Genomic DNA, 26,456 nt, shown 5'->3' with positions numbered 1-26,456 from the left:
ATTGTCGTGGGCCTAGAAGTTTGCGGGCTGCTGCACTATAACTATTATCCCATAATATCCACTTATAACATTCCATACCTGTGGCAGAACTTATTGCTAGCTTGGCTGCTTAATATATGTACATGTTGGGAACATTTGTACAGCAAACATTTTATAGTTCCAGCTATTTTAATCTCAAAACATTTTTACCTGTGAGAGCATTTTTTGTGTTTGATATTTTACACTCCCTGCTATTACCATTGGACTAATGCATAGCATTTGTCTGCCAGAAAAGTTATGTAAAGCGTTATAGCAAAGTCTATTACAATCTCTACCATCCAATATATTGCACAGTTTGAATGTCCTATATGATTGTGCATGTAGGGTTATTGTATTAAAGCAGTACCCCCTCTGCTTTAATGAGTAACATGTGTATATATTATGTGTGTGTACGACCACACATCCTACCACAGGAAGAAGTCACTTGAACCATCAGTTGTAATGATTTCATGACACTGATAATCAGCTTACAAACGTTGGCAACAGATTTGAAAATAACAGTCTTGATAAATGAAAGAGACAACCTGCTTCAACTCTTAAATAATCAAACTCATGAAATTTCTGCTGAAATAATATGTTTCACACAAACTTGATTTAATTAGGCATATCATTACTTTGTTTATACATTAAAATTATACAATCAATATATATATATATAGCTGATCAAAACATGTATATCACAGTCCTGAAAATATGTATTATATACAGACCTGTTATTGTATACACAGCACTATACGCTGCACATTAAACCCAGTATGTAACCTTTAAGATAAAAGTGAAACTCTTTGTGTGCCATTGAAAAATTTATACTCTCCCATAGTATATCACTTTCTATTGGACACAGTAGTTGTATATATATATACATATATATATATATATATATATATATATATATATATATATATATATATATAGATACTGAAGAGTTTATTTTCCTTTTATGATAACCCTAGATTCGATAGAGAGTTAATAGAAACTATAGCTGGCTATATAGCTGTATAAAATATCTCCCGTTTTGTAATATATGTTTAGTTGATGATGTTAGGATAAAGAGTAGTATGCAATAATAGGATATTGTGCAGGAAATTGGGAAAATAGAGGAGCAATTAATGATATGGACAGCTGAATGGTCTAATGAAGCACAATTGTATGCTCAATTAGGATTTAATTACAGGCCTGCTCGAATTTACGATGTTACACATGCCTGGGACAGATGAGCTCATGATGCAGATTGAGATATTTGTCTTCTTCATGGAGACCCTATCAGACAACTGGTAGAAATACAGAGAAGAGAGTGGTGAGCACAAAAAGGGGGGGGGGGAATAAATGAGATAGGACCAGGTGAGCCTGGACAGGAGGCCCATAGCATACACTCCAATGGCTATATTTGGGGGGCACCAATCAGTCAGGGGACACACCTCACTCTGGGGACTTTTATACATTCAGTTGGAAAAAATAGACTGATCACTCTTTGTGGTTAAGGCCTGATTATAAACATAATTTATACTTATAAAGTCTAACATGCCTGAGAATACATCATCTGATCTTTTAGTAGAAAAAAAGAAACAGTACTTTTCATATTATTTCAATATTAAATGTTACTACTTCTCTCTATAGCAAACATGAAAACACGTCAAAAAACGTGTGCATTTAGAGATGGAATCAAAGAAGCAACAATTGATATTTTGGCAAAAAATTATAGAATAATACAAATTCACTAATTAATACAAACTATAACTAATTGATACAAATTAATACAAACTATTTAACAGTATTTTTAGTGTGTTTTGTTGTGTTTCATAGATCCTGCTCAACCAAGTGTTCCACCATTGACCCTTCTCTGTATGTGTGCGTAAGAAAATGTTTGTAGTAATTTTATGCCAACATAAATGGACAGCAAGCTAACGTACATGTGCAATATTAGTATGCACACTATAAAGATAGTTCGGCATTGGATCCACCAGATACTGTACCTTAGTCATGAGCTACTATGATGAAAACTTCCTTAAACTTTAGTCAGAAATATTCTTTCACCAATTAGCACCCCTGGCAGTAAGAAAGGTCTGTTCGTGCTATTATGTCACAATGATTATAGCTAGGCTGAGTCTGTTCGGAATCAGGACCGTGAGTATGCTGGGAAACAGAGCTAGGTTTGATTGTTCGGCAACACAATCAAAATAAAACAGTTTGCAATTATGATTGTCATGTCGTACAAAAAGCTTAGTTAGATGTCAGACAAGAGTAAATATAAAAAATGATGGAAACGTGTGACCACCGAAGGATACAGGTATGAAGTGTATATATAGTAATATCTTAATGAGTATTATTTAATTAACAGGTAGAACAGTCAATTTTGTCAGTGATTGGAAGAATGCGGAAATGATCATATCACATCTGAACATCTATGGACTTGTAAGGAGGAGGGAGTGGGGGGGGGAGAGGTGTTCCGGAAGTAGAGGGTGCTCTGTTAAAACATTTCCCAGTCATGTAGAGTATTTACAGTAGATGGGAAAGTGTAACTGTAGTTTGGAGATGAGGGAGGAAGAGCAGAATAAATGATCATTTTGTAAGTAGAGGTTTCATTATCACACCAAATTCCATTGAGTCATACACACACACACACATGGTCTGTACTTTGAGTGCATCATTTAAAAATTAATTTACATGAAATAACTGATCATGTGTCACTGCAATATAGGCTGTTTCAAAAAATAATGACTATATGACAGAACTGTTGTTAATTAATTGAGTCATTGTAAAACTCTAAAACTTATTAAATATTCTACGCAATTAAATTACGCTGGGTGTTATGAATTATACGATTATACTTTTGGATCAGGACAATAAGGAAGTAAAATATATGCAGTTTAGGCTGATGGCAAATGTTAACCTATAAGTTCCACTAACCAACTAAAATTAGGGGATTCACACCTTCCCCCCCCCCCCCTCTCCTCCCCAAAACCTCTCAGATGCTACGTTTCACTGCTTCTATAATGCCACTGCCTTTATCCATCCAACTACAAAACACATACAGGTTCCGGTAAACATATGAACAACGTACCTACTATTCACTTGATAGCTGTGGTCAGATATAAATACCACACCACCTTACATTATCACAGCTACACACTTAATTGTAAGAATAAATCCACTAGAAGGAGCATTTCCATTAAAAAGAAGAACACATTTACTTTGCAATCCTTCTGAAATAAGAACATGTCCTATGGATTTTCCAAACAAGGATGTGGATAATTGAGTGACGTACCATGTATCTCCCCCCCCCCCTTTCCCTCGATCCTCTCTCCTCCTTAAGAATAATTCCTAGTGGAGCGTACAATTTCCTAATGCCCCGAAACTAAACGTTCTCGGATATTGATAAGGGGTCAGTCATAAACAGGGTCTGCATATATATTGAAGAAAAATTAAATTCCTACATCAATCATGCAGACATATTTACAATACCCTTCACTTTTGTTTAATTTTTTTTATTATTTTTTTTTATATTTCTTTATAGATGAGTGAATTTCATTGGGTCTTTGACTTTTCAGTATATTTAGCTATTAAACAAACTCATTTGTGAAAGGTAAAGAACCAAAAAAAAATTAAATAACTGAATATACATCATGCAGTCGTACCATGCAATAAGTAACAGAAAGATCTGGTTATTGAACCATTAATGGAAAGCAACAGGTTTCAGGAAACAAAGGGCACAGGTGTCTGTTAACTGCCACTATGGTTAATTTATATCAATTGTTATAAATAAACCTGTGGAGGAGTATGAATCAAAGGCAAAAATACTTGCGGTTGTTTAACTCTCAGCCATATTGTCAGCACAACAATGTAACTTGGAAAACAAGCTTGAATCAACTGTGTCGTTTACACAAGGGAAGCTTTTCATTTGTCTGCATGGTGCGACTACTGTAGCGTAAAAATTAATCAAAAACCATAGGAAAAAAGAATACAAACAAGGTCATGTAATTCTACTGAAGAAAAAGGAAATTAAAAAATAGGGGTTGAAGTTAAGGAAGTAACTAACCAAAGTTTTTCTATATAGATGCCGCATACAGGATACTATATAGTAAAGTATTGGTGCATTTACAACCAATCAGTATAAAGGCTGATAGTGAATTTTGATCTTTCAAACTTATTTCTGTGTCTATTGCTGTAAATGTAGTCTTGTAAACCATTCGCCAATCATATTTTCATGGTGCTTTTTGCAACCCTTCACCAAACTGTGGATGAATTACTGTTTCACAAAATGTTGTGGTCAGCTATGCCCATAACTTCACCTGTGGGTATCTGCCCCTAGTGCTTGTTCTGGAAGCGTAGAACTCAGAACGTATCCGACTGTATAGAATAGATAGGCACACTCAGGTAGCTCAAATTTGTTGTGAATGATAAATACACTCTGCATGAAACCGGTGCACTAATACCGGTGCTGTGGTCGAATGGGTAAAAGGGGGTGGCATTTGAAGCAATGAGGCTTAGCAATCGGGAAGTTCGGGACTTCGATCCCCGGTCGGGTCACAGTAAGGTGGGTTTTTCATCCAAGTACAATCTTTGGTTTTTCCCATTTGAAATGACTTTCTAAATTTAAAAAATTCCAAATTTTAGTTAAAATTTTGAATTGCGAGCTCCTCCCACATTTGTGGTCGCTTAAGCATTGTAAAACTAACTTCTGATTATTATTATTACTATTATAATGTGTGTATACCATGTGATGTTGGTGTAATTCAAGTTATATATCACGATATACTCTCAATGATAATATGAAAGGCCTGTAGTTAAATGCAGATGTTCTTAAAACATGGCCTTTTTAGCCATACATGTAGTATCCACATAGTATGTACAATGCGATCATCAGATCACAATGATCAAGCAGGGACCTTGTAACAATGAGCAATTACCCATAGGAAGTTCTACAACGACTGGTATATTTCATGAAAATTTAGATCATATACAGGTCTTAATTGTGACTTCACATGCAAATATCTTGGTGACCCCTTTATATGTACAACACTAAGAAAAAAAACTGTAGGTGTTTCACTGTTTGCACTTGACAACTTGACATACAGTACTTTCTACTGTCAACTTTTCCTTTGCATTGTTCACTACACAATGAAAAAAAAGTAGCACACCAGGGAAGTTTTACACAATAACTGCTGTCTCAGTAAAGCTGGTGGCATGGGGATATCCCTACATTTGATGTAAGGATTTGTTTGTACTGTATTGACGTAATTTGAAGTCATATGATCACTTTTTTCCATAGCAGCCATCTATTGTTATCGTCATATTCGTTTTTTATTATATTTTATTCCTCCCATGTAGTAAAATAAAGACTATTTCAAACCAATATTTTGTAGCTGTGCGCCTACCATACAACTTATGATCTGGGCTGCAACTACATATACTTTGGGGGGGGAGGGGAGGAGGGGGACAAGTCATAGAATCAAGGGGGTCTTGGAAAGTATACTGCAACATTCAACATTGTTTCAATAGTTGCAAAATATAGAACAAGTTTGCATCTATAGCAACATGTACCATCCTAAATCTTTTCTTGAGCATCATAAATATCATCGCCAAAGTCATTTCAAATCTCTCACCGATATACCGCATAAAATTCAAAGAATATGGCAAGAATGCATCTAGGGTTAAATCCCTCAGACTTTATAAAATGTCAGTTTTCACAGAGCGTGCACATACATAATTCTTATATAGCAAGTATATTGTCAAACATACAGTATATATGTAAGGTTGATAACAGACAAACCCACTTAAAATTTGCCTTTATTGTTCACTGTACTATGATCTTTGTCATACAATTGTATTAAACGTGTGGACCCTAGTTTCTGATACACAATAAAGCTATTCAAATAACCACACGTCAGAGGAACGGAATTCAGGCAGCTCTACGTTGCTTAAATTGCAGTCACAAATTTTTGCAGTAACTTCCTGGTGGACATGTATACCTCAAGAGGGTGAAGGAAAACAAAGATGACAATTTCTTGCAAAGCTGTTCACTTGAATCAAACTCTTCGCACTTGACTTGAACACAAACTTGAGTCAACACTTGAGTCAACTAGAATTTTGGCTATATCTAGATGGATACATACATACTGGCAGGAACATATTTAGCATTGAAACATGAAAGTATAAAGGCATGGGAACCCTAACACTTACCGGTTTGGGTGTTTAATAGTGACTATACTTACCTGTCTGTTATTTATGCACACTCCTATAGATGCCTATACAAACTGGTAACATTCTTACACTTATTGGCCCCCAATGTCCTACAGCACGTTTTTTTGGACTGAGATTTTCCCCCGTCTGATATCCGCATGGGCCTAATTGGTGTTTCAAATATACTGTATGTCAAATTTTCATTCTGAAAGTTTCAAATACAAACACAGTACTTACTGTATGTAACAAGTAGCTGTAGCACTTGGTTAGATTTGAGTGCAAAAACTTCACCCGACTTTAGAAACATCAGTAAATTACAGTATCAGAAATTTCAAAACTTAACTATACAATCAATGCATACAAAATACATGTGGTGAAAATTTGACCTTATTCTTATGTTATTTATTTTTTAATTTGAATATTTCATACTGCATGTACATCACTATGCACTGTTCAAGATAACTTATATGTTTATGTATATGCCTATATGTATATGCCTATATATGTATATGCCTATATGTATATATGCCTAAGGCACATAGGGTGCACTTGGCGACCAGCACAACGCATTGATGGTTCGATGGGACACAAGATGACAATGGCTTCTAACCACGTTTAAAAGCTTGTGGGAATTTGCCTTGTACAATCACTATGTTCATAAGTTTAATATAAAGTTATGTACAAAATAAATACAACTTCAATCCAGGTAATACTATTCCTGATAAGATCGTATCAACTGTATTGGAGTTGCACTTATCTAATGTGTACACAGTGAATCGAAAGAGGGGGGAATGTACAATAAATGCTATTCTTGTTACTGGAACTTTGAGAAGAGTGAATAGAGTAAGAGTCAAGGGTGAAGATAGCCGGGTGTTAGCACAGTACAATATGCAAATATTGGTTAACAGATATAGATGTAAAATAAAATAAGAGAGTCAGTCTACAGTACACATATATATAGCTAGTCTTTAACAAGTGTATAGAACACTGATTGCTTATAGTTTTGCTTTTAGATCCAAGTGCCAGACATACTGTATGCATCTGTCGCGAGGTCAAGGCGAATCCAGGGTAGAGCACTGACTTAATAGCCAGAGTGTTCAACCTAATGACGGATGTCTGATCACACTATTGCACTAACAGTATGTATTGGCCAGAACTTGAATTAGTGAGAACACCATAGAGGAGTAGGATGTCTATATATGGGATCAAGTTGCATTACAATTTCCTGAAACAGGAACGCAGTACTATGTACATATCATAATATATATATATATACATGTCATAGCATGTACACTACATAACATTTCTGTTCAAATTACAATGTTGGAATTTGCGGATCTTCTGCCTCTTTCCCTATCTTTTTCCATTTCATGATTTGTCTATGAACAACAAAAAATGTATCATTTTGGCAGCAATTTGGGGCTTTAGTTCAAGCAGAGAGGGTAAAGTAAATTCTCATTGACATAAAACTTTAAAAGTTGTTTACAAGTTACAGAGATAAAAAAAAATCATGGCAGTAAGACATCATACTTAGGGGCTTCTAATCAGTGCAATCATCAAAAAAAAAAATTTAGAAAATATTAAAAAAACTTGATTGCTAATTTGCTCCTAATTTAAAGGGTTTTGACATTTTTCACTAACTTTAAATAAAAGATTCCCATTTTGTTCATTGCAAAATTTATGTCATTGTACATCTGAAACATACCAGAAAAACAAGATAAACACAGGGTCAAAAAACTGTGCATTAATAATGAATGCTATGCTGTGGTATATGCTGACTTGAATTCACCTGCGGTCAGATCTATTGTAAAATAGCGTGTAGACAGGTCCAAAAGTATTTCCTCCTCGTCAGCAATTATATAGACGAGACACCTATATTTTATTCCCCCTATACATGTTTACATGCATGTCAGACTTTATACTCACTATTCAGAATCATAAAAATGAACAATAAAATGAAAACTCATGGCAATTGCACAATATCGGTAAGAAAACTACAACAAGTACAGCGCACCCTTTATTGCGTATGAACTGACATAAGGGCTTCCCCTTCTACGCAACTGAACAATTGACAGCTCACACAAAGGTACAATCTCGTACAGTATAAAGAGGAACTTTGATCTGTAAAGGAAGTAAAAAGTGCGTAACGGATTCCTGCATATTTCTACAAGGGGGAGAGCCTCTCAACATATAATATGATGAGACTTGCATTCATGATCATGAAAGCTAAAGAGGAACTGCCTCTTAAATTAGAATTAGAAAGTAGAAAGTACTCCACGAACTGACTTTCATATGTACTGTACTCCTATGCATTTATAGGGCCATTAGAACATTGATACTTTATTACATATTAAAATTAATAGAAAAACTAGGTATGTTCAAAGTACAGTGTCTTTTTGCAATCAGTTATGAAAACCATGTCTACATGATGACAATTTTGTTTTTCAATTCTAATCGAATGAAATCATGCAATACACACTTGATGCAAATTTGCAAGCTAATAATGTATGCCTATAGGGTGTCTTAGCTTAAATATTTGATTCAATGCTTTTTTTATTTTTTAAACAGTCTATTACACCCATATAGAGTCAGTACACAAGGCTTGGAAAATTTAGTGGCCAAAGTGCAATTTTTTTTTATATAGCTAACAAGGGCTCTTGTAAGGTCAGTGCCCAAACATATGACTTTAAGGTATATATATATCCATAAAGAAAAAATGAAAATAAAACTAGATAGTACATTTGAAGGAAATGAAACAGCAGTTTTAAATGGCCGCCACTGTCATTATCCCATATAATTAGCTCTGAAATTGCATTTGCGGGATTTGAAATAGTTAGGGAGATGTCGTCTATGGAACACAAAGAAAGTAATATACTTTAGTTAATACGTCCTTTTATACCGGCATAACATCGAAAGAAAGAAAAATCTTGTTTATCTTACTTTTCTTACTGAAGACATTGGAACCAGGAGACCTGTCTTCCAAGACATTCACAGTTCTCTCAGGGTTTCGAGGTAATGACTGACTGGTTTTTTTGGCTTGATTCAAATCAAAGGAAGAAGTATTGCCTGGCTCAAATATTTTTCTAAGCTTTCGGATCTTGCTCCTGGTATCCATCGTAACCATTTCTTTAGGTTGTTCGTTTTATGCATTTGTTGTCGACAATAAATTTCTAAAAAGGTAGACCAAACTTCTGTTCGAAGCAGTCAACCGCTATTTTTGAGATTCAATCTATATCTTGTTCGAAAAATCATAATTCACACTGCCACAAATTGGAGCATCATGTTTACAATCCATTTCGAAATAGTTCCTAATAATCCACTGGAACAGTTTTTAATTTTGCATCTTTGGTATTAATCAGATGCAAACATGTCCAAGAACTTTCACACTTGTAATTTGAGTCGTTCTGATTGCTCCTTGTGCATATTAACAGGTTATCATTGGCATTCCAAGCTAAATTCACAAGTTAGTTATGATGATTCCTTTTGCTTTAATTTCCGGCAGTTATTATCTCTGTGAAGATGAGAAACAGAAAAATTTTACATGACTTTTACATCTCAGTTTCAAATTAAATGTTAGACCTACTGTTAGTCTGACATAGTAAACACTTTTTTTAATTTAACAAAATGATTGTCATTTATTTCAGTAAGCATGAAATTACTACTGTAGTATATACTTAGTTTTAATTATCCTAGCCTAAATAAAGATAAAATATTGCAGATGTAAAAAAATGAGGTACAATCAGGTTCAATAATGGATTGGCAGTTACTAAAGGAAGTTACGAGATGAAGACCAGCTATGACCTATGGCATACCACCCCTGTCTAACCCATACCATCCCCTCCCCTCCCCATCAACGCTGAGAGCCAGACCACCCTCTTTATGCTAATACATTGGTTAACTATATAAAATGCACATCTTCCCCTAGGAGAAAGTGTCTTATCACCCCAAATTTGTCTTTATCATATAAATACAGATCATTCTTAACCATGGGTACATGGTGTCCAATAAATGTATTTAACAAGCCTGGGATTGCCTAACTCAATATAAGCCAGACAATAGGTTAAGTGAAGTGACTTAGCCTACAAAAGTGTCTTATCACCCCAAAATTGTCTGTATCATATAAGTACAGTACATCCCTAACCATGGGTGCATGGTGTCCAATAAATGTATTTTAACAAGCCTAGGCTTGCGTAACTCAATATAACATATAAGCCAGATGAACAGGTTAAGTGAACTGACTTAGCCTACACCAGACAGTATGGTCTAGCCTGCCTACTGCAGGACATCACCAGAACATCACCCTATGCCTACTTCTAAGTTCTAGCACAATACTCACCAAATGGTAATCATGGCACCTGTTTCTGAATCATCATTGCTCCTTGTCTCCAAATAGCAGAAGTAAGACAAGTATCCAATTGCTATAGTGTCAGAGTATTGGACTAGTTAGACCTACGCTACGTAAATGACAATATATGCTAAGATCATGAACCAAGCCTAACTTTAGGCCTGGCTATAGGCTATGTCTACTTCAACAAGAGAATTGGTGTTCAATGCAAATATTCCGTCCCCTAAAAGTCTCCCAATTCAACATTTGTTAATATTTAACACATGCACGAGAAGCAATACTGCGATGACGATCCGCTAGCTGTTTCCGTTTTACGCCGGTGGAAAGTCTCAAGTCAGTGATGCTAAATTAATAATAGGACGTACCCTGTATGATCAGTGTCAACATTAACTAGTATAAGTACATAAAATGTGTCAAAATTCCAAACGAGACGTAGTAATCAAATTATTCCATTGACTCTTCCTTCACGTCGATGTAATTTCCAATCATGAAAGAACTCAACAGACTCTTAGTCTTATTGGACTAACGTTAGTCGCAGTTTATTCGGAACCTAGAACCTCGCACTTGCCTTTGCATTATCTGCAGACGATACTAGGATATGATTGAGACTGATAATGAATAGCGAAGCTAACTCCCGTATTGTGCAATGATTAAAAGCAACTTTGGTCATTATAATAGAACGAAAATAAAGTTCCCGGTACGGTACGATTGTTTACGTTCAACGTTAACTTCAACACTATTTTTAACATCAAGTGACAAAGTTCAAATATGCATATTCATTCACAACAACAGCCAATGGCGCTAGTTCTAAAGAAAACTTTCTTATTAATATGTATATGTTGCTACACCTGACTGATCACATGATCAAGAAAGATAACAACAGTGAGATGTACAAGGCAAGGTCATCCAGTGACTGCTGCACATCCAGGTACACTGAATTGTTTTGGAAACTACTGCAAACATATTCATACCTAGCTTCATGAGATCGTTCGACCCAAAGTCCAGAAGTATATTGTAAATTAGCAATTACGCGATTGCGATCCGAAACGTGCTTATTGCGGGCTTCCAGTAACCTAACGTTTGACAGCTTAGGCCTACCACGTATGACAAAGAGTTTACCTAACAAGTAACAAATAACAAAATGGCTTGTCCACCGGAGGTGCTGCTACGGTTTGCTTTGAGGTACGGTAAGCCGTTGTATGTTTCTGTTAGTAACGCAGAATGACGGTTACGTAAATATAAAACAAAATTTAATTTCGATGGTGCCTAACTTTATTAGTAATCAAGGTTAAGCTGCACCGTGTGTTGTAGAGAGGGGGAATAGAACAACTCTAGTCTAGCCTCTACTACTAGTACTAGGCCTATACTTCCTAACACAGTATAAGTAACATGTCCACAAAAGTAGTTAGGGCTTGCTGGAAATTTGTAGTATTTGGTTATCATTTAACATATTTAGTAATATATGAACAAACTAGGCATCCCAGTTGAGTCTTTAATGTGTACATGAGTAGGCCTAATTAGGCAGGCTAGACCTATTCATAAATTGTGCCAAGGTCCAGAAACTATACTGACTTTTAAAGGACCTCTACCAAGGACCATAATGCCTGAGTAGACCTATCAAGATAATAAGGTCTAAACCTAGGCTAATTCAGTTGAACTCTTTTCAGTAAATCAAGTTTCAACTTGGAATGGAAGATTTTCTTCATGGCCGTTTGTTTACCTAGTTTTAATGTGCCTTAAGATTTTGTGATTAGGTAAGCTTATTCTACATCTAGCCTAGTTCTATGAAGTCTTCAGCAGGCTTTTCTGTCGGCATCAAACACTGCACCTATACTGAATAACTGAATTCTTGTTATAGGTCAGAGGTAAGTTGTAAAGTGGTACAAAGTACTTCCAAACCATTTCCAGAATTTGTAGACTTCCTTATAGTCATCATTCTGATGATAGCCGTAGCAGGCGTAGATAACAGTATTGTATGTATGGAGACATGCATGCTACTCTAGAATTAAACAGGTTTCTGAGAAGGAGTGCAAGTAATTGCCAGAACTGCCAAGTATGAGTTCCTTTTTTTATTTTAATTAGGTGACGATTGATAGTCATGAACATTTTCACTATCCCAGTATCATATGAGAGAGGTTATTGAAGACTACATTTTGTTAGAAGGAAATAATGTACCTTGGTTATCGTATTTGCTGATTAAAGGTCATATGTTGAGAAATATTGCTGAGTGGTTTAGTTCAATTACCTAATACTTGGTATGTTTGATAAAATCATACATGATATTAATGGATGCTGCAACAAAATCATTCAAGTTATTGGGAAGACAACATCATTGAATTCCTTAAATTAAGGTATCTGGAGAAGTTGGTTGTCCAAAGTTACATTGTTAGTACTGATAGTGTGAGGAGCTTTGTCTTGGTCAAATATCCTCAGATCTTCTTTGGACAATGTAAGTCATTAAATGTAAGTCCCTTAAATGTAACTTTAAGTTTCTCGATAAATAAAAGTTACGTTTATCTCACAGTGGAATAGCTGAAAACCAGCCATATAATCATGCTACCAATCTTAAACCAAGTTAAATGAGAAGGAGACATGTAGTAATAATAATAACTAGAGCACCAATGGTGCAGAAGCTCATACCTTTTCGAGCTTAAAAATGTAGGGCCCACAAAACCATTTTGGGCCCGTGAGGGATACCCCCCCCCCTCCATTAGCAGAATCCTGGCCACACCACTGGCTATAATTCCTATTTTCCCCTTTAAATCCAATTTTACCCACTCTCTCAAACAATACCACTGACCTACCCTATTAAACTTTCTCCCCTCTACCTTAGCAGACATAACAAGCACTCCCTACAAGGCATAACTTCACAAGCTGCCTACATACCTCAGGCTCAAAGACTTCTAAGAATCGGCAAGTGCTGATTGGCTATAGGGCTCTCATGCTTACAGTTCAACAGTTAATAACAACTCCCAGTCCTGCTTTAATTCCACTAACAGCCTCTGCAGAGCTTAACCACAAATGTAAACAAACACTGCAGACACTGGGAGACAAATTAAAGGAGCTTTGGCAAAAAGTGAAGGCTCAGATTTTTTTTAAACAATGGGGATTAATTGTAATTAATTAACTTTTGACCAAAAATTTTTAGGCATCACCTTATTCATACACAATCCAACAATCATCAGTTCAACTTTGAATATGATCCATCAAAATCTTGAGAAGATTGAGATATTTGAAAATATTACAAAGAATGACCCCCAATGACCCCCTAAATGACCTTTGACCTCAATTTTCCGAACACCCCTCGTAACTCTCATCCCGAGGAACATTGTGACCAAGTTTCATTATAATTGGCCATACACTGTACGAACAGGAGCAATTTGAAAATATAGGGCCGCGGCCCGGGCCACAAAAGACCCCTAGTTGATCTTTGATCTCAAATTCATGAACACCCTGAAGGTAAAACTACCATAGTACTATCGTGACAAACCCTCAACATTGTACCATGGAATCTGTAGGAGAAGAAGCATTTTGCGTATTTCCACAAAATGGCCCATTACGGCCCACAGGTGACCTTTGACCCCAAATTTTGGATCATCTCTGATGGACCTATACCTAATGGTCCTTGTGTCCAAGTTTCATGAAATTCCATCAAACACTGTGTGAGTGGGAGCGGTTTTACCAATTGTTGACGGATAGAGTGATAGAGTGATAGAATGATAGAGTGATAGAGTGATAGACGCCGCACTGTAACAATAGCTCACACCAGCATGCTGGTATGAGCTAATAATAATAAATGAGACTTATATAGTGCCAAATCAGTAAACAAAAGTTACTGCTCAAAGCGCTTTACAAAGAGAGTAAATTAATTTACAAAAGAACAAGGTAAAAAATGGGTCTTAAGTAGACTTTTGAAAGTTGAAAGTTGATAGCATGTTCGAATGTGATCTGGTAACTTGTTCCAGAGATAAGACCCAGAGTATTGGAAGCTTCTGTAACCATAGTAAAGATAGTAAAGTATACAAAATATGCTCACCTGACTTCATCTTTTACAACTATTACTGTATGTGATGCTATCAAGCCAGTATCCTTCACATAACTTTAAAACATTCCATTGAGATTTTTATCCAATACTTTTTGTCTTGGTGTTGATTATGAAGTAAAGAACACTTGCGAATAAAGTTATAATTATTTTTCAACTGTAAACAGTGTTGGACAACAATAAGATGATGCTGTTACAGTTAAATATCATACAGATCAATATGTATCTGTATCGTGAACATTTATTCACAACATGACATCAACACTTGTATACTGTACATCACAACGTCACAGGGTGCTTTAACACTAGATCTGGATCAGATCCCCTGATGTTATCAGACAATGATCTCTCCATGGGGTAAACTTATGCATTGATCCAGACGCATTTACACATGTATTGTACTCTGATACTCCCCCGCTATTCACCGGATGTTGGTAAAAGGAAAAGGTGACAATGCTACGCTATGCCCCGCCCACACACACTCAATCTACGTAGGAATTAGCACATGCAATGATTCTTAAATTTTGATTGTGCAATCCGTTAGAAAACACAAACTGAATTGAAACCATGTTAGTTACACCATCCAAAACCATATCTACAGTACTAGCCAAATGTTGTCACGTCACAAGAAAATGAGTGAAAGTACTTCTTTTCTCATGTTGAAATTCTTTTTGCAAGGAAATGAACATAAAGTTATTGTTAACACCAAATTAAAATAATTAGAAGACAGCAACAGTCATTCTCTAACTGAACCATTTTGTGGTTAAAAGTTATTTAAAAAAAAATATTTAAACGTCTTTACAAAGACTGACTTCAAACAACTGACTTACTTTTAGTGTCCAATGGTTAATTTTGATCTTTCATCCAATTTAAGCTGCTTGAAAATACTCCTTCAAAGTGCAGTCTCTTATTGCAGCAAACTTGTTTCTTTCGACTGATTATAATGGGTGTAAGTAAAGACAGTGTTAGAGCTGAATGATCACCTTTAGCATTAAGTACATGTATACTACTGTACAATGTGTACAATCCTGTGCTATGCCTGGTATATATAACAGTATGACAATCTTCCTTGTTTTCGTAGCTATTGCAGAGTGTAAACTGATCATATCTCTATCACCCTTATTTTAAAGACTTAAACTGTTGTTTGCACAAAATTTTGCTTGCCATGAAGGAAGTACAGAAGCTGTTTGGTGATCAGGCCACCAGTGTAACCTCTATTAAATTACATTTGACGTACACAGTCGACACTGCTTATAGTTGACATTGCCAGTTCTCGTGTTATCGGTTGGCCTTCCACAGGAAGTGGAGTCGCAACGAACAGACAGACTTTTACTTCCTACCACAAGTCCCATTCAGCATTGTGCGGTTCAGCTCAATTGCAGGATGTTTTTCAATGACTCGCACTTACTGTTGACATTGTTGTTGTTGTTTATGTTGTAACGCTATGGAAACATAGAGGTCTGTGCAAATACCTTGGTGTTCTTTAACAATAGCATAAAAACACAAGACAAAAGTATATTGTTCAATAATGTAGCCAAAGGTTTTTTTTTTTAAATTATGAACCGTATGGAACATATGCTGGTCAATACAGGCTGTCGGTCTACCTACAGTAGAGTACTCTCGGTACTGTATGGTGAATATACAGCGTTGGTTATGAAAAACCATAATATTTTATGTTTGGAGATACTGTATCATCATTTGGATGACACAAGTCTAGATAAAACATCAACAAGACTAAAATGATTTAAATTTGGAACTGTTTGGAACTCTTTATCTTTCATTATAGGGATGAATTTTAATACTTATCATGGTTGTTTGCAGTCATCTTGGAAATATGAAAAGAGAAACCAAAAGTAAAAGGTTTCATCTCCTCATGGTACTATGACATTATATATGACAAAATGGCAGCCCTCCACACCCCCCCCCCCCAAACAATATTTAAACTAAAGGTGTTAAACAGAGCAAGCTTTTCCTTAGTACATACATGTATGAGGGAGAAGTAGTTCATCGCACCACCAGACCTAACACTTGTAAATAAGGGGTTAATCAACGGTCTAGCGTGCGTTACTTACAGGATTAATGCATGATCGGGGGATAATGCAAGCGATGCACGAGGGCGGAGCCCGAGTGCATCCAGCGATAGCATTAACACCTGGAGTGCATTAATCATGTGAGTAACGCTCGCTAGACCGTTGATTAACCCCGTTCATTCATACACTACCATTTTTGTGGGGGAAAAAATCATAAAACAAATCATTTTTGATTACATATAACCAAAGATATATTAAAGTGATGCCCCGTAATTTTACCGTGCGTTACTCACAGGATTAACCACGGTCAGCTGACCTGAATGGACCAATAGGATTTAGGAATCTTTACTAAGTATGAATGAACAAAGGTTCTAGCCGACTTTGCTTCCTCTCAATCACCTCTATTAACACTGCTATTTTAAAGCACAATTCCTTACATAATTGACCCGGAAGGTAGTTATTTTACCACACTAAACAGCCACATGTACAGTTTATGGGGAAAAGGAAAATGGCTCATTACTTGCACTTGGCATCGGGTGGCTATCCAATTTTACAGTTTTTTAGCATAGTTTGGAGTTTTGACAATTTTGGAAGACCATTTCAGTATCCATAAACCATGGATTTCTCGTTGGATGAAAAACCCCACATTTACTTTCGGATTGAACCCATGAACTCCCAAATGTTAGAGTTTGTTTTTGGCTTTTGATGCCACTGTCTCTGTCCACTTGGTTTGAACAATGTCACAAGAAGAAACACATGCATATTGTAGTCTGACGGGGGGGGGGGGAGGGTAATAGCCAGTAGGTTGCTATTTTCGTTCTTACAGTTTATATAGTTATATTCAGTCTGTGAAAATAACAAGCAATGATTGGTAGTCAGGAGTCCAATTTCAAAGTCCATCTTCTCCCTGATGAAGACATTTACTAAACAAATCCTTACGATTGTCATCTTTCTTTACTCTCCACCAAGCACTAGCTGACCCTGATGTTTGATGACTCTTTGTTTTTGCTTCCTCACCTCCCCTCTAGTCACCAATCATAGATATGAGGATTTCTATATATATACTAGTGTAATAATAAAATAATATTGCTTTAAAAAATGAAAGAGGATTTCTATATATACAAGTGAAATAACAAAATAATGTTGCTTTACTTTGTCATGTAGATGGATTGATATCAACTGCATCTAGTGTGAATTTGGTTTCTATAAAAAAAAGTTAGAAATGGCCAGCTTATCTGGCTCAAGATGGCCAGGGCCCAGAGCTCAGTTAACACAGACCTTTAAGAACAATCATCTGATCCTCCAAGAACATACAAAATTTCTGTTTGGACAACCAAAACCAGTTTGGAGGTAATATCTCGCAGATGACTAGTTATATTGTAACTAAATAACACCTAAATGAGGCATAATGATAAATTGGTATCACTATCACTCTCTGTCGCTATGGAGATACTGAAATAAAAACAAAATAGTGGTAGGCCTTCATCATCCAAACAAGAGCTTTACTGGCCTAAAGCTAACTAGTGCAGTTCTCTGTTTTAACCAAACCTGCGCATCTTTTCGGACGACCAAATCTGTCGTTCTGACGACCGAGTAGAAAGACCTTGTTGTCCGAGTGGACAATCAGAGAATATCCCTTAACATTTTGACCTGGTGTGCATAACACACAGTTTGTGATCATAGTGAATGACTGTATGTGTAGACAGTGTTACATAGCTATATCCAATCAATGCATGTAATAAGGGAGGGCGTTGTGGTCAAGTGGTTAAGGCAGTGGACTTGTGATCTAAGGATTACAGGTTCGAGCCCTGGCCAGATCATTGCGTTGTGTCCTTGGGCAAGGCGCTTTATCTCCCTTACCGCTCTTCACCCAGGTGTATAAATGGGGACCTGCGAGGTAACTTGTAAATATAGTTGCGTGGGCCGGTTTGTGGCTGCACCCTATGGGAAGACCCCCGGGGGACACGTGGTTGTGGTGCACTGTGGTGCCCCAGGAGAGATTGATTGAATTGTGCACACTTTGGTGTGTGGGTGTGACAAGTTACCAATGACCAGGGGTTAAGTTGTAAAGTCGTGTGAGGAGGCATTAGCCTCATACAAGACTGGAAACCTTCAACTTTAACTTTTAATAAGAACACTTCTTCCACAATCAAATGGTTCATTTATATCTTCAGTTGTTTGAAAATAGTTGCAGATCCTCTACTGACCCTGGACGTGTCATCTCCATGGTGACTATCTAGAAATGGATCCAGAGTTAACCCTCAAATGATCCTTTAAAAAGTTCATACTTATTGAAACTAAAATGCCACTGATCTTTTTCGTAAATGTTAAACAAAGGAAGTGACCTTTCTATTGTTAGTCAGATCTTCCTAGATATTAAAACTGACATTAAATGTAATATGTAGTTTTAATTTTCACATTTCTACCAGGGTCGGTGTATATATACATAGGAAGAGTCTGTGTTTATTGTCTCTTTCAGGTTGGCCAACGGACATGAATGATGTTACAGTTTTTCAATGCTGTTTTGCTCCTCATCCTTTTCTGTGCTACATAAATTTAGTGTACAGTTGTAATGGACGTGGGTGACCATTTGGATGCCAGTGTTGTCACAAGGCATGACTCCATTGCAGGCACTGTGTTTAAAATCCAGCTCTACTCGAACAAGTCGGTACAGGATTTTTTGTGGTATGCAGTGTATTAAACACAATGACTTGAGTCAATGGTTGGACTGCAGTTAAACATTACTGACAGTGACTTGACTTGAACTTAGAAAGACATGGCTGAGTTACATCCTTGCTAATTGTACTGTTTTGCTCAGCTTAAATTAATAACGAAATTTATGTTTGTGCAAAATTTATTTTTGATTCAGTGCAAATTCTTTCCAGTCTAAGATTATTAAGTGTTGTTACAAATTACAACCCTATAAGTGAATAAACTCCTATTTGGGATGCAAAGCAGAAAGCAGATTTTAGCTAAATACTGATTTTTTTTTAATAATCACCTTTATATATAACTGGTATAAATTAGAATTTTACTATAGAATTTATATAATTCGGTGGCAAAACTGATATTAAGTTCATCCTACTGGATTTGAAGGGTCTGTAAAATAAATGTTTCAGATGAGCATGTACCCAAGTAATTTTATAGTAAACTGTAAAACATATTTTCGTCTTTGAAAAGGTCAGGAACTTTGTTATCCTTGCAGTGTTACTCATATTGGAACAAACCACTGGAGTCTCTCTACATTACTGTGGGCCATGTTATCCTTGCAGTGTTACTCATATTGGAACAAACCACTGCAGTCTCTCTACATTACTGTGGGCCATGTTATCCTTGCAGTGTTACTCATATTATAACAAACCACTGGAGTCTCTCTACATTACTGTGGGCCATGTTATCCTTGGAGTGTTACTCATATTGTAACAAACCACTGCAGTCTCTCTACATTACTGTGGGCCATGTTATCCTTGCAGTGTTACTCATATTGGAACAAACCACTGGAGTCTCTCTACATTACTGTGGGCCATGTTATCCTTGGAGTGTTACTCATATTATAACAAACCACTGGAGTCTCTCTACATTACTGTGGGCCATGTTATCCTTGCAGTGTTACTCATATTGTAACAAACCACTGGAGTCTCTCTACATTACTGTGGGCCATGTTATCCTTGCAGTGTTACTCATATTGTAACAAACCACTGGAGTCTCTCTACATTACTGTGGGCCATGTTATCCTTGCAGTGTTACTCATATTATAACAAACCACTGGAGTCTCTCTACATTACTGTGGGCCATGTTATCCTTGCAGTGTTACTCATATTATAACAAACCACTGGAGTCTCTCTACATTACTGTGGGCCATGTTATCCTTGCAGTGTTACTCATATTGTAACAAACCACTGCAGTCTCTCTACATTACTGTGGGCCATGTTATCCTTGCAGTGTTACTCATATTGGAACAAACCACTGGAGTCTCTCTACATTACTGTGGGCCATGTTATCCTTGGAGTGTTACTCATATTATAACAAACCACTGGAGTCTCTCTACATTACTGTGGGCCATGTTATCCTTGCAGTGTTACTCATATTGTAACAAACCACTGGAGTCTCTCTACATTACTGTGGGCCATGTTATCCTTGGAGTGTTACTCATATTATAACAAACCACTGGAGTCTCTCTACATTACTGTGGGCCATGTTATCCTTGCAGTGTTACTCATATTGTAACAAACCACTGGAGTCTCTCTACATTACTGTGGGCCATGTTATCCTTGCAGTGTTACTCATATTATAACAAACCACTGGAGTCTCTCTACATTACTGTGGGCCATGTTATCCTTGCAGTGTTACTCATATTATAACAAACCACTGGAGTCTCTCTACATTACTGTGGGCCATGTTATCCTTGCAGTGTTACTCATATTGTAACAAACCACTGGAGTCTCTCTACATTACTGTGGGCCATGTTATCCTTGCAGTGTTACTCATATTGTAACAAACCACTGTAGTCTCTCTACATTACTGTGGGCCATGTTATCCTTGCAGTGTTACTCATATTATAACAAACCACTGGAGTCTCTCTACATTACTGTGGGCCATGTTATCCTTGCAGTGTTACTCATATTGGAACAAACCACTGCAGTCTCTCTACATTACTGTGGGCCATGTTATCCTTGCAGTGTTACTCATATTATAACAAACCACTGGAGTCTCTCTACATTACTGTGGGCCATGTTATCCTTGCAGTGTTACTCATATTGTAACAAACCACTGGAGTCTCTCTACATTACTGTGGGCCATGTTATCCTTGCAGTGTTACTCATATTGGAACAAACCACTGGAGTCTCTCTACATTACTGTGGGCCATGTTATCCTTGGAGTGTTACTCATATTGTAACAAACCACTGGAGTCTCTCTACATTACTGTGGGCCATGTTATCCTTGGAGTGTTACTCATATTATAACAAACCACTGGAGTCTCTCTACATTACTGTGGGCCATGTTATCCTTGCAGTGTTACTCATATTGTAACAAACCACTGCAGTCTCTCTACATTACTGTGGGCCATGTTATCCTTGCAGTGTTACTCATATTATAACAAACCACTGGAGTCTCTCTACATTACTGTGGGCCATGTTATCCTTGCAGTGTTACTCATATTATAACAAACCACTGGAGTCTCTCTACATTACTGTGGGCCATGTTATCCTTGCAGTGTTACTCATATTGTAACAAACCACTGGAGTCTCTCTACATTACTGTGGGCCATGTTATCCTTGCAGTGTTACTCATATTGTAACAAACCACTGTAGTCTCTCTACATTACTGTGGGCCATGTTATCCTTGCAGTGTTACTCATATTATAACAAACCACTGGAGTCTCTCTACATTACTGTGGGCCATGTTATCCTTGCAGTGTTACTCATATTGTAACAAACCACTGCAGTCTCTCTACATTACTGTGGGCCATGTTATCCTTGCAGTGTTACTCATATTATAACAAACCACTGCAGTCTCTCTACATTACTGTGGGCCATGTTATCCTTGCAGTGTTACTCATATTATAACAAACCACTGGAGTCTCTCTACATTACTGTGGGCCATGTTATCCTTGCAGTGTTACTCATATTGTAACAAACCACTGGAGTCTCTCTACATTACTGTGGGCCATGTTATCCTTGCAGTGTTACTCATATTGTAACAAACCACTGGAGTCTCTCTACATTACTGTGGGCCATGTTATCCTTGCAGTGTTACTCATATTATAACAAACCACTGGAGTCTCTCTACATTACTGTGGGCCATGTTATCCTTGCAGTGTTACTCATATTGTAACAAACCACTGGAGTCTCTCTACATTACTGTGGGCCATGTTATCCTTGCAGTGTTACTCATATTATAACAAACCACTGGAGTCTCTCTACATTACTGTGGGCCATGTTATCCTTGCAGTGTTACTCATATTATAACAAACCACTGGAGTCTCTCTACATTACTGTGGGCCATGTTATCCTTGCAGTGTTACTCATATTATAACAAACCACTGGAGTCTCTCTACATTACTGTAGGCCATGCTATCCTTGCAGTGTTACTCATATTGTAACAAACCACTGTAGTCTCTCTACATTACTGTGGGCCATGTTATCCTTGCAGTGTTACTCATATTGTAACAAACCACTGCAATCTCTACAGACGCTAAATCTCTCTTATCTTGTTACCAGCAACTACAGCTAAACATTTGTTTGTCTGTAAATATTGAAAGAGAACATATAAAATAATTCATATTCATGACATTTACATGACATGAAATATTGTGTACAACTTACCCAAGAGTTTGTCAAATACTTCCAAGTGTAACTTTCTTGGAAATGTCGACGATTTTGCCGACATTTTTGGATTCATTTTTCTAACCCAAATCTGGCCAGTCTGATGTAATTCACAGTCATCTTACCAGAGTGTCAATGAAGTGGATCCCTTTACAAACATTTCCAACTGATTGTTTGCCAACTGCTTTGATGACTGTTTATAAAACCTTGAGCACTGTGTAAATGATTAATCCATCAATAATCCTAGGTTGGTGAGAGGTTGTAGTGTATCACTGTATAAAACTCCACAATGAAGAACCCTGAAGTATGTTCACGTAATACCAAAAGCTGCTACCCATATTTACCAATTGCTTCTTAGTACTGATAAACCTTCCTTTTTTTCTTTCGCAGAGTTGAAAAATAACACCCCTATTTATACAATGGTTCATACCTTCCCACACATTATTAAAAACAAAATGAGATTATTTCCGGAAAAAAATAGTCTTTAAATTTTTTTTGGTGACCAATTTTTAGGTTCTCTCCTTTTTCAAGGTGTCTGGGATGTTACTCGTTGAGAAATAAAACAAGATTTATCGAAGTTACAGTCGCTGGACTGGAATGCCAAAGTTTAAAATTCTGTTTTGATCGTGATAGTCGGTGCATGCTATGCTGGAAACAGGAGTTGTGTACTGATAATAATACAACCAGTGATTATTGTTTCAGGTCTTTGACTAGGCTGAACAGGAAACACGGGAAGGAATTCAATGAGCTGTTGGCCAGGTTATCGTTTCCTCTTTGCTCCTAAGGCAGTGTTAACCCATTACGTACACTTTTAAAGAGAAACAGGGCAACAATATACTCAATCTTACTCTTCCACTCTCCTTTGTCTAATACAAGTGTGTTAATTAACCAATAAATACTTGTGACAGACCCTCTTATCCGGTATATAGTGGCATACTTGAAGTTTACAACGTATTATGAATGTCTAGCTGTACAAAAATTGGTTAAATATTTTCTGGAATTCTGCTGTTCAGTCAATTTTCAAACTGTTATGTTTCTCAGACAATGGCAAAAAAAGTATATATCATAGAAGTGAAAGAGTAAGTAGAAGTCCTGAAGTTTTTTCCAGACTAATAGTAACACTACATGTATCTGGATTCCCTAGATAATATCATAAGTAAAAGTGAGTATATTTAATTTTAATAACAAAATATAACATACTGTTTTACCTCTGGAACTTGAATCTGATAAAATCTTCCCTGAGTTGACAACTGTTCAGGTGCAAACATCAAGGAGGATGTCTTTGTTTGATCCCAGGGATCGCAAACTTTATTTTGAATAATACTTGGCACGTTTTGTGAGATTCCTTAACAAACTCAAATAGCTATATTTTTTTTTGGTCAACCACTGAACAGTTAGGACAGTACAGGTATGCATGGCTGTATACTGTAGAGTGTCCCCTTTGGTGACGGAGTGTAGGCCTTCTGTGTAACATGTTATTTGCATTAACTCTTTTAAGTTTGGTTACCATGCTAACAGAGTAAGTAGATTGTGGTATCAGTTATTGTCGAGCACATAGAGTAAGATATACATGCTAGGACCCAGTCGGACAGTTGCCTTTGCACAAATCCCTTAAAGGGTGTGAAGACTCGTGCACAAAGAAACCTCGGATGCCGGTAATCTGACCTAGTTTCGAATGAGGTGTAACAGAATTGTTAGACACCACCATCAATCGCAGAAAATACACACACAGCTTGCTACCGTCGGTAATTAGACACTAGTGTACAGTCAATACATGCAGCTACGGTCAATACCCACAACACAGTGGACATCTCAGCAGGGAGTTGTTATGGAACTCCCTGATCTCAGGTCCAGATAAAAGATAACAAGGTATCTTGTTTCATTACTGTCTGCATTTTGTAGCGACAAGAAAAAAACTTCACTTGCAAGTAACGGAAAGTTAACTTTTTCAGAGGGCGGCACACGGTAATTGGGGCGAGTCTTCAATGCCTTTAATGAAAAGTTGATTTGAGGTGTCAAATATGTCAATAAGCTTCCAATTTCTGGCTGTAGTCCAAAGCAGTAGAGAAAGTTTTAACTGCTAAAAGCTTACTATAAATGTTGTTTGCTATGTAGAGTAGTGCCATGTAGAGTAGAGTAAAAATCTCTGAAAGAAGTTGAAATTCTAAAATTATCTTGTAAAAAAAACCCATTAAAAACAATGAAAAAATGTGTTAATTCTTCATGTAAAAAATTGTAAAATGCTTTTTTCTCTTTTTTTTTGTAATCGTATTTGAAACAATGAGCAATTTAATCACAGGTTTGTGAGAATGTTCTTAATACCAACCACAAACTCATTAATCAATATTTGGATGTCATTAGAAGTCATTAATGGTTTCCCCAGCGGATTTCCAAACTATGTACCCAAACGATGCATCATTCTTAATTAAATCAAAAATCTAGAATGTCACTGATTGACACATCCCCAAATTAGCGTGCTTTTACCCTTCAACTGTGTCAATGTAAGTGGTGTGTACATGTAGCTGCGTGCAGTTTCGTATACATGCGTGTGTGTACATGTCCATTTGTGTGACTGTGTGAGCACATGTATGCGAATTGGCAGTTTGATACAACTGTAAATTATAAAGTACCATTTGCAATTTTATATTACCATTCTTACTACAGGAGGCTAAATTTGCAGTATTAATAGTTCTGTAATTCTTTCTAACGAGAAAGTACCTTTTGTCAATTGCAGCGACTCAAAATTGTTGTCATTGTTCATATTATTTATAGTATTTGATTCAGGATTCGTTATGTCATATGTATGATCGCATTATTGGGAAAAAACGCTCTTAAATTGGCAATTTTACAGCTCATTAGTATCCTAGCTGGATTTGATTTTTAATCATAAAATAATTACTGTCCTTGTCAATTAATATGAGTGTTAAATGTACTTGGTTGACCTAAGGAACAAACATTTGAAATTGTTAAATGTAATTCCATTCCAATTATTAAAACCAAGAGGTCTCCAGTGCTCTGAGACAAATGTAACACAAAGTCTGCACATTTACTGTACAGAACACATCATTGAACATAAGTTGTGCATGCTATCTTCTAACCATTATAGTTTACTGTACAGCAAAGTCAGCAATGTACCAATATTGCCAAGTACAGTAACCAATATCCAAAATAACTTGGCCTGTATTGTGAGAAGGAAGTAGTTATTAGGCTACATTTGTGTTACGACCGCAGCCACTGAAATTCTCCAGAGACAGCAGTCATCAATTCCTGAGGGCTTAGTTCTTATTTGTTATGAAATCAAATTGTCAATACTCAGATTTGATAACAATAACAAAAAATTGGCTCAATTAGCTGCCTTTTGTTTTAAAGATTACTAAATAGTTGGTCACTTATATTGAAATAGAATACGACCAAAATAATGCGGTTAATTACTAAACGAGTAATTGATGAGTAAGCGGTATGTTGACACTTATATTAGTCATGTATGGCAAGAA

At 36.6% G+C, this 26,456-nt stretch overlaps 2 protein-coding genes across 6 annotated transcripts in view; one reads left to right on the top strand and one right to left on the bottom strand.

Moving 5' to 3' along the window:
• LOC139961970 (FYVE, RhoGEF and PH domain-containing protein 2-like) overlaps window positions 1–26,456 on the bottom strand; it is a 119,259-nt gene that overhangs the window by 89,803 nt on the left and 3,000 nt on the right. Inside the window, exons 1-2 of one of the 4 annotated variants that reach the window (XM_071961723.1) lie at window positions 10,556–11,234; window positions 9,160–9,730 (exon numbers count right to left, since the gene is read on the bottom strand). The exons of 1 other annotated variant lie outside the window; for it this stretch is intronic. In XM_071961723.1, coding sequence (XP_071817824.1) covers window positions 9,160–9,343 — 184 coding nt within the window. In that variant the 5' untranslated portion in view covers window positions 9,344–9,730; window positions 10,556–11,234. Of the gene's footprint in view, window positions 1–9,159; window positions 9,731–10,555; window positions 11,235–14,600; window positions 14,626–22,962; window positions 23,829–26,456 lie in introns of those variants that run through there. 2 more of the 4 variants (XM_071961725.1, XM_071961727.1) reach the window with 2 other exon arrangements.
• LOC139961974 (quinone oxidoreductase-like protein 2 homolog) overlaps window positions 11,380–26,456 on the top strand; it is a 40,972-nt gene continuing 25,895 nt past the window's right edge. The window contains exon 1 of one of the 2 annotated variants that reach the window (XM_071961731.1): window positions 11,380–11,492. In XM_071961731.1, coding sequence (XP_071817832.1) covers window positions 11,395–11,492 — 98 coding nt within the window. In that variant the 5' untranslated portion in view covers window positions 11,380–11,394. Of the gene's footprint in view, window positions 11,747–26,456 lie in introns of both variants that reach the window. The other variant, XM_071961732.1, reaches the window with a different exon arrangement.

The sequence above is a fragment of the Apostichopus japonicus genome, chromosome 20, assembly GCF_037975245.1.
Source record: "Apostichopus japonicus isolate 1M-3 chromosome 20, ASM3797524v1, whole genome shotgun sequence".
Taxonomy (NCBI): domain Eukaryota; kingdom Metazoa; phylum Echinodermata; class Holothuroidea; order Aspidochirotida; family Stichopodidae; genus Apostichopus; species Apostichopus japonicus.
This window is presented reverse-complemented; position numbering and strand designations above follow the sequence as displayed.